At 58.2% G+C, this 9762-nt stretch overlaps 1 protein-coding gene across 1 annotated transcript in view; it reads right to left on the reverse strand.

Annotated features, from left to right (window-relative positions):
- Nucleotides 1-6692: 6692 nt before the first annotated feature.
- PTPRN2 (protein tyrosine phosphatase receptor type N2) overlaps nucleotides 6693-9762 on the reverse strand; it is a 628914-nt gene continuing 625844 nt past the window's right edge. Inside the window, exon 25 of the mRNA XM_044920028.1 lies at nucleotides 6693-6764. Within this exon, the coding sequence (XP_044775963.1) occupies nucleotides 6693-6764 (72 nt within the window). The remainder of the gene's footprint in view (nucleotides 6765-9762) is intronic.

A 9762-nucleotide genomic window follows, 5' to 3' on the forward strand; every position in this document is an offset into this window, starting at 1 on the left:
GCAGAGGGTTGAGGGGTACCAGGTGCCCAGGAGGAAACAGAAGGCAAGGTGGGCGGGGCGGCGTGGGCGGAGCCTGTTGGTGCGGTGGGCGGGGCCGGCGCGCGCGCGATGGGCGGGGTGCTGTGGGCGGGGCCGGCGGGCGCGATGGGCGGGGCCTGCGGTGCGGAGCAACAGGACCCTCAGACCCCGAGGGCTCAAGGCAGTATTTTGGTTCCCGCCTTTGCCTCGCGCCGGGAGGGGGGTGGGGGGGCGAGAGCGATGGCTGCGGGAGCAGGAGGAGGCCACGGCACGGGTGCAGCGAGGGCCATTGGTCCCCGCTGTAATGCGGAGTGGGAAGAAAGCAAGCCGCAGTGTGGTGGCCGCATAGACCAAGAAGCCGGTGTGGGGGGCGAGAGCTGAGGACACCGCCTGTGGGAGGGGGAAGCGGGTCTGCTGCGGGCCGGCGGCTCGGGCCTCATGCAGCCTCAGGCCCCGCCTGTCCGGCCGTGGCGCCCGCGGGAGCAGGGGGCTCGCAGGCCTCCACCTGCAGTGGGGGAGTAGGCCAGCAGAGGCAGGGCCCTGTCTCAGGAAGACCCCAGGGTCGGGCGGGCAGGACGGGCAGGACAGAGGCCTTGGGGGCCTGGAACCCCTGGAGGGGATGTCCCGGGGCCCTGGGCACTGTGACCCACCTCAGATGGACTTTAAAGCAAAGGGGTTGACCGGTGTCTAGACGCTGGATATTTGACATCCCAGTGAGTCCTGACCCACATGCACCTGTGAGCTGGGTGTGCACATGCGTGACCGCGTGTATTGACGCCGACGTGTGAGACTGTTGGGGTGCCCAGTGCAGGTGCGCGGCGGGTTAGGGGAGCGCGAGAGGGAGGGCAGCACGGCAGGGCCCTGAAAGTCACTTTCAGGCAGAGTAGCAGAGCGGGGGGCTCCTTCCTGTGCTCCCGCCTGTCTTCTTTACCCCGAGAGCCCGCCCTCCTGCCTGAGACCCCGGCTGCTTTCTGAGCCCTCGGCATCTCCGGAGAAGGTGCAGGATGGACTCTGGAAGCTTCCATGGGGCCGTGGTGTCCACAGATCCGCTGAGCCCTGCAGCGTGTGCAGCCATGTGCCACGTCGTTCTCCAAACCTACAGCTGCTGGATGGAGCAGGTGCCCCCAGAAAGGGACTGGTCCCTGTGAGTGACTGCACTTCTCCAGTGTGTCCGGCCTGGGACAGCGGGTCCCGTGTCCCTCAGTCACTCCTGGCCCCCAGGACGAGCACTCTGGAGCAGGGAGACGCCACCTCTGGTCCAGAAAGACAGCTGCACCCACCCGAAAATGCAACCCACTTAGGCCATATGGTGCCTAATAAAGAGCTAAGGCCAGTTCCTAAACAAATATCCTAATAAAAGGAAAACCAGCCACTGTGTAGGAACAAAGGTGTCATCAAAGTATAATTTTCTATCCCAATAAACATCTTTGAATTAATGCCTATTCCACTAATTATGAAGGTTTTATTAGTGTTCTCCTTGATTAATAAAGCACACAACACAGATCACATGAAATATTACTGCCGTTTCCCCACGGAGAGCAACAGTGAGAAAGACAGCTGACAGAGCAGAGGGCACGCACACTGGCTCTTTGCAAGTATGAAGGTGATTTTCGAAGAAACATACAGCCTCCTATACCCAAACCTGGGGCCCCAGCTGGGGGAGACCCTGAGCCCGCCCCCCCGGTGCAGGCTGGGCCCAGCGTGGGGAGGAGCACGGTGGCCTGCGGCCTTCCCCTGAGACGCTTGAGAAGCAGATGCTCCCGCCAGCCGTGGAGACAGCCGCGAAGGACACGGTGTGGATGCTGCGCGCAAGGGCGCCCCGAGCCCTGGCTGCAGGACGTGGCCACCGGCGGGCGCGGTGGCAAGTGGACTCGGTGTCAGCGGACAGGGCTGTGCCAAGCCCCATGACCGCGGGCCTTCGGAGGGGGAGGGAAAACTGCCTGGCCCTGCCCAGCCCGGCTGCCGGTGAGATGGCACCGAGCGGGTCTGGCCAGTAAGGGCAGGATGCTGCCGAGTGTGGGAGGTGCGGGTGAGGGTGGAATAGAGCTGACTGTGGCACACGGGGGCCAGGCTGTGACCCAGCGCCCTCACGCTCCCAGGACTTTATCGACCAGCAGGTGTGCATATGAGCACGCGTGCGTATTTCCAAGGATTTGCGGTGACCCCGGTTCCAATACCCTGAACACAGATTTGGGGTCTCGCTGTGAAGAGAGGCATTGTGCGATCTTGAATCACTCAGGTTATAGAATTGCCGTGCACAGCGCTTCTGCTTTCTTCCTGTAAGATTACATCTAACAGTTTTTATTGAAAAAAAAAAAACAGAGTCTCAAGCAATAATTTCATAAAAATGCATCCCCGAATCCCTTGCCGGTGAAGCCCACGGTGTTGGAAGGGGATTAGAACCACCCCAGACTCGGTCTCTGGAGGCGATGGGGGAGGGTGGGCGGGGTGAGTTCAGAGCTCCCATAAGGTGGGTGACTGACCCCTCACCGTGCCCTGCTTGCTTCCCCGCTGAGCTCGCTGCCACCTGGTGAGGGTCCGGGGGGGGTGCGCACGTATCTTTCTCTTTGGTCCCCCAACTGCCCTGGTCTTCCAAGTGATCTTGAAGCCCCTCAGGACCAGGGGCTACAGCCCCTCTGTCAGAGTACACACTTGGTGCCCCACTACGTGCTGGGTGTTGTCAGGGGGACAAAGCCCTCCTGGTGACTGGGAGATGCACATCCCAAGTCAGTCCAGGAGGAAGGGCCATGGTGGTAACAAGGACCTCCAGCAGGTGTCCGCGGCCACGGGGGCTGGGACCCGGGGTCCCAGCAAGTCCTGCAGGGTCGCACTGGGGGGGAGAACGCTGGCACCACACGAGCGCCCCTGTGTTGTGGGGCAAAGACTCTGCAGGGGGTCTTGCACCGATTCTGTTTCCTTCCAGAATGCTGGCTCCACCCCGTCTCAGAACGTCTCCAGGGGTCTTCAGCCCGGTTGTCAGGTTACGGCTGGTGCCTCAGCGGTTCCCAGCCTGCTGCTGAACCCAGGTTCTTACCTCAGCTGGTCCCACGTGCACATGTCTTCCCCAGTTTCTTAATAATCGTTCCCTTTGGATTTCACTTCCAGAAGCTGTGTTGGGGGCCCCTGGGGGGGCTCAGTCAGTTCAGCGTTCCACTCTTGGTTTCTGCTCAGGTCCTGATGTCAGGGTTGTGAGATCGAGTCCCGCAAGGAGCTCTGCACTCTGCGGGGAGTCTGTTTGAAGTTCTCTCCCTCTCCCTCTGCCCCTCCCCCCCACTCAAATAAATAAATAAGTAAATAAATCTTTAAAAAAAAAGTTGCTTTGGGTTCTTTTTCAAATCTGCTTCCTTTCACCCACACTGTTCTTTTTATATGCCGTTTGGAATGTTCAAACTCATTTTATTGCCTTTTTGTATTGTTGTGTTGTCTGCATTTCTCCCCGTTTCAGACATCTCTGCCCTGCTGTGATCCTCTTCCCCCTGTGCTTTGTGGTTGTTTATGGGGAGCTAATCCAGTCCTCTGGGGAGCATCCTTCTGGGGACTTTGGTGCTCCACCCGAGTGGTTTTGCCTCCGCTGATGCTCGGCACCGGAGGACTCCGCTGGGCTCATATTTTAACCTTACTTGTTTGGTTTGGGTTTCCTGTGCCGTGCGGGTAGGGTGGACTGGCCCCCACCCCCCGTCTCCAGGCACCTTTCTTTCCCAGCAGGACAGCCAGGCTGGCCGGTCTCCAGACCCCTCCCGTCGTTGCTGGGCTCCGGGCAGGGATGCGCTGCAGGCGCTGCTACCAACAGGCAGGGATTTTATGGACTGGTTGCTAAAATCAGCTGCTATTAGGAACCACCCTGTATGAAACGAGAACTTCTGTTAACACACAGGTGGCCACTTCCTAGTTCCTTTACTCCCTTTGTGCCCCCATCCCCAGCAGCTGCGTTCGTCCGGGTCCCTTCCCTCGTTGAAGTCACTCTTCGTGGGGTATATGCAGCCCAGGAATCAGCAGGTGAGTGACGGAGAAGACGTGACCGAAAGTGGGCGGTGTGGAAGGCTGCGGCGAGCATTCTGCGGGAAGCCGTTGGCTCCGTGGCCCTGACGATGAAGAGGACTGGCTTTGTCACCACCGTGTGCTGGCTGAGGGCACATCTCAGCGCATTTCTGCATGTCCACGGTTGCAGAGAGAGCCGGTTCTGGACATTTCCAGCACACCACGTCCCGGGGCCCCCTGTGCTGGGTCAGAGCAGCCTGCTCAGAACCGGCCCCCAGCCCTTGTGCGGCTCGGTGTCCACACTCGCCTACACCGGCCATGGGCTCCCTCTTTGCCCTCTCCTTAGAGCTGGCATGCACCGTATGTTTCCAGTACATGTTGTCCAGCATTCCTCAATACTCATGGTGGGAGGGGAACCTTTTCATGGCTTTGGGGTCTGCCATGTGCACGTTCTGACATGCGCTTTTCATGAGAAGCCGCCCCGTGTGATGCCTCGGGGACCCCCAACGGCAGTAACTCACAGCAGTGGGACGCGCAATCCGCGGATGCCCAGGCAGGGTTTGAACGTGAGGCCGACTCCGGAAATGGGAGTCAGAGACGGATGTAACTGGGTGTCCACCCAACGGGGCCTGGGGCTGATCTCTCGAGAAACGCACACCAGCGCTTGGGTGGACACTGAGCCCCTCAAGCTGACGGGCCCTGTGCGTGGTTCCCTACTCCCATGACAAACTGACTCCACATGCAGCCCCACGTCACTGGGGTCGCTGAGGCAGTATAGGACACGCCTGTCCCTGTGCTGCCGCCTTGATGTGCCAGGATGGGCGTTGGGCCATGGGGGGTGGAGCCCGAGGCCGGGAAGGAAGGCTCATCCGCCGCTAGCCCTGTGCTCACGCTGCACAGATGGGCATGAGAGCCTGGGGGGACACTCTGCACAGAACACGGCCCTGGCTGCTTGCGGAGATCCTGCAATCAGTCTTTGAGGGAGGAAAGCTCGGGGACGCTCTGGCCCTTCGTGCACAGCTATCCCTGCAAAGACGGAATTCTCGGAAAGGCTCCCACCTGCTCCCCCACCTCCGGGAGCCAAGGACGGGCAGGGAACGTTGCTCTATCCTCCCCAAATAAAGACCATTCGAATGTGAAATCAAAAGTTTAATCTGACACAATTAAATATATTTATATATCTCACACTGGAGGATTTCTTTTGAAACATAAGAAGTTAGAAATTACAAGTAGGTATACGCTTCCTATATTCAGATAAATTAGTTCCTATTCATTATTTAGATTCCAGATAGGGAGAAACAACTCTGGCAAAAAATTATAGATCTATTAGAGCAGATGACATGACAGGACCACTTAGAGACACAAACAGTATTTGGCATCTTCCTCCCCAGTCACAGGCCGTTCTCCCGATGCTGCTGGTTTCTGGGTTGCAGTGTCTACTTAGGCGGGAAGAATGTGTGCAGTAAGCGGGACGTGGAAAGGTACCGGGGATGTATTCACACCTAATCCTAAAATGAAAGCTGTAGCGCACAGAGCGGTCTGCATGCCTTCTTAGAACCCACCGTTCTGAGTCCAGTGAAATGAGCTCCTCTGTCGGGGGCTGGGAGGGTGGCAAACCCGAATCGCCTCTAGACGCTTGTGTCTGAGCGAGTCAAACAGTGTCTGACCGAGGTGACCCTGGGAGGGGGCGGGGCCCAGGAAACGCTGCCATTTCCGCCTTTCTCCCTGGTGCCAGGATCTCACCCAGTAAAGCCAACAATGTACGGCACCCTGCAACCCCTTCTGGGAATGGGGTATCCAGGGTCTGCCCTGGATGCCGGCAGGGCCCAGGACATCCCCCAAGAGGGGAGCACAGGAGCCCGCCGGGGGCTCGTGTGCTCCTTGGGGACCCCGGAGCTTGTTACCTGCAGGTTGGTTCCCTGGCTCTGGTTACCCCTAAGGGAAGAGTTTATTAACAGCATCTGCTTTTGCAATGTGTAAATCTGTATTTAAAGTTAAAAATGCGTCTCTAGACGGGTTGCGGATGGGAGGCCTCGCCTGGGGCGGCCTGGGACACGTGTGCCCCGAGGCCCCTGCCCTTCTGTGGGGGGTGGGCGGTGGAGATGGGCTGTCCACAGTGCCGGGGGCAGGTGTCGGCCAGCCCGCACGGGAACGGAGGGAAGATGCAGGGCCGATGCTGTTATTTCCCCCAAAGCTGCAGAATGGTAAGTTTGTTGCTCTAACTCTGAACAAGCCGGGGGGGTGGTTCCTGCCGGTGATAAGCCGTCGTAAAGACAAATGCCAAATGCTGGTGGTGCCCTTCCCGCTTCCCCGGGTCCCCTCCCTGCAGAGCTGGCCCATCCTTCAGAGATACGGCCCACAGGTCGGCTCTCTTCGTGGAGATGGTGCAGAGCGCACCACCTACAGCGTCGTTGTATGGCACTGTTTGCAATTAAGGATGTGAATGTGTGCTTTAAGGAAAAGTGTTTTCCTTTCAAGGAAGTGAAAACAGATAAAGTGATTGTCCTTGTGACTGGACGATCCCCCAAATCTCCCCTTACTATGACTTGGTTGAACACAAATGCACATTGTAACCGCTGGGCCGCACTGACGAGGCAGGGACGCTGAAGACACACAACTAAGTGGCATCGCAATTCCCAGCGACGGTCGAGAGTCGTGACGCCGGCCCCTCCCAGCCTTGGGCTGCGCGCTCGCGCTCACTGCGGGAGGGCCCTGAGGATGGCGTTCACCTCCTCCGCCACGGCCGTCAGCGCAAACTCGAACTGCTCCTGGAGGGACGAGAAAGCGAATCAGAGGTGAGCGGGACCACGTTCCTCTCGACTCCGGCCTTTAGCTCTGCTGTGTCATTTTGCAGAAGGAATTGGTTCAGGAAAAGGAAGAAAGGTCGCACATCTCCGTAGAGAGGATGGTGGTGTGCAAGATGAGACCCCATGTTGATGGTGATTAGAATTTCTCACGTGGGAAAGTCTCACCTTTTATCACTGGGAGGAGCTGCTAAGCCCGCGACTGCATGAGGATGGCGGAGTGTGCGCCCCCCGGGGCGGGCCAGAGCTGACGCAGACACCGGCTGCCCTGAGCTCCAGCCCCCACACCAGCTGCGTGCTGACCTGCCATGGAGCCAGCCACATGGCCTCCCCTCAGAAAGGCCGAGGGGTAGTGTCCTCGCTGTCGTGGGCATCGCCCCAGCGTCCAGCCCGGCCCTTCCCCGTCGCACCTGCCGGGAAACCCTGCCTCATCCACAGCGCGTCCAGCCTTAGACGAGTGTGCCCATGTGTGCTCCTAGTCGTAGGCACACGCTGGACGGGGCACATGCAAAACCTGCCAAGACCAGGAGGTAGAAACGAGGGCGGTGTCAGGACTGTTCCCCTCTCTGGAAGGGGAGGGCTCAGCAGACGGGAACAAAGCCCACCCCTCCACGCGGGTCAAGGCCAGTCCCCTGCACACGTCCTTGCCACATGATGCCCCCGACACTGCAGAGAAACTCTGAAGTGGGCGTTGGGCCCCTCCTAGTCATACCAGAGAAGTCACCGGAATAATAAGTGATGCACACTATCACCTACTGAGAAGCACTTTGGATGGCTTCAATGCTTGATAATCCGAGTGGCAGGGCAGCTTCAAATCCAAAAATCATGGTTAAAACCCACTTTGAATGCCCAGTAAGGAGCAGAAACAACAGAAAGGCAGGATAATTTAACCCTCACTTTGGGGCCAAAGACCGTCCCTTGGTGTTCTCTCTGTATTGGCGTTGAAGGAATGACCTGCGTGAACCAACACGGTGTCTTTGCTAGTGGACACAGCCTCCTGATGCCCATTCTGGAAACTGCCGTCAAAGGCATGCCCAGTCGATTTTACCCGTGCCCAGCAGCGTCCCTCCTCACGCTCGAAGGCCCCGGAAGAGGGGCCTCTGGCTGTCACCAGTGGCGGGAAGCTGTCTCCTGTCGCTGGCTCTCCGGCTAACAGCTTGTTCAAGGGGACGTGTCGTGGGGAGGATCCAGGTTTATGACGCATGAACAGCCACCCCAGACCATTTCTTCCCCAAACGCTGGCTTGCCAATGGGGAGACCAAGGTTTCGTGATGACTTGAAATGTGAAAAAATGAAAGGAGACTCTTTGGAACTCTCATGTCACGTGTCATGTGGCTGCTTACAGCTTTTGACACGCTGACAATCCATCCCAAGACATAGCGCCGACAGGGAAGTGGGCAAGTTCACACACTTGGGATCCTCCGTACCCATCACGAGTATCTGGTAGGGGGGCAAACAGGGTCCAGTGAAGACAGCAGACTGCAGACGTGCACCTGTGCCTCGATTAGCCTCATCCAGACACCCTGTGTTCGTTGCACACGTGACGCGTCGACAGAGGCGTGGCTTAGATGGTCGCAGTGTGCTCGGTGGCCCTGGGAGCCGAGGGCCTGCAGGACGCCGGCAGGCTTCACGGCACTGGGCCCTGCCACGGGAGGCTCTGGGAGCACCGGTGGGCAGGACATGGGGGCCTCCTGGGACGAGGGACCCTTGGCAGAGGCGTGCCGTGCCCCTCGGGGCTGGTCGGCAATGAGACGGGGCTTGTCAGCCGCCCTGCTCCTTCCCCGAGAAGTAGCCCCGAGTGGCAGCGCCTACGCGCGCTCCGGTCTCCCGCCGTGGGTGGAGGCCGGGCGCACACCCAGTGTCAGGCACCACCTCCACTGACAGGCCCGAGTCGGCCCCTCAGAAGTCCGGGGAGCCCAGCAGACAAGCTGGGCAGACACAGCACCTGACTCGCTTTTGCTGTGGCGTCTGTGAGGGTCAGTGCAGGTGTTCGGGCTGCGTGTGTGTGTGTTTGCATTTATAGTCACACTCAGATTCGTGTTTGCAATCCTTGTGGCTCGCACAAAGGGCTGGGTGGGCCCACACAACATTGCCATGGTACTTGCATTTCCGAATTCAAAGGGAATCATAGCGAATGGTTGTCCCAGGAGCTGTTACCCTCCGTGGAGCGCCAGCGACCCCTCCAGGGCAGCACTTCCCCGCATCTCCCTCACGGAGGGGGCAGGACGGAGTGCTCTCCGTGCCCTTGGCTCAGCTGTTCTTCACAGAGATCAGCCCTGGCTCCATCCTTGACATATGATACCAGAGCAGGTGAGGGACAGGGTGCATGCATGTGCATATGTGTGCACACACATGTATGTGCGCCACGTGTATGCACGAGTGCATATGCACACATGTATGTATGAGTGTGTGCGTGTGTGCACGTGTGCGTATGCGTGCACAGTGCATGCATGAGTGCACACATGTGTACACGTGAGCGAGCATGTGTGCACAGGTGTGTACACACGAATGAGCACGTGTGTGCACAGGGGCATGTGTACACACGAGTGCGTATTGCGCACATGTGTATGCATGAGTGCGCATGGTATGCATACATGTATGTGTGCACACGTGTACATTTATACTCATGCACACACGTGGGTATGCACACATGCATGTGTGTACACGTGTACGTTTATAGGTGCGCGCACACATGTAACTATGCACACATGCATGTGTGTGCACATGTACGTTCATAGGTGCGCGCACACATAGGTATGCACACATGCATGTGTGTGCAGGTGTACGTTCATAGGTGTGTGCACACATGTAACTATGCACACATGCATGTGTGTGCACGTGTACGTTCATAGGTGCGCTCACACATAGGTATGCACACATGCATGTGTGTGCACGTGTACGTTCATAGGTGTGTGCACACATGTAACTATGCACACATGCATGCGTGTGCACGTGTACGTTC

The sequence above is a fragment of the Neomonachus schauinslandi genome, chromosome 12 (assembly GCF_002201575.2).
Source record: "Neomonachus schauinslandi chromosome 12, ASM220157v2, whole genome shotgun sequence".
Classification (NCBI taxonomy): Eukaryota; Metazoa; Chordata; class Mammalia; order Carnivora; family Phocidae; genus Neomonachus; species Neomonachus schauinslandi.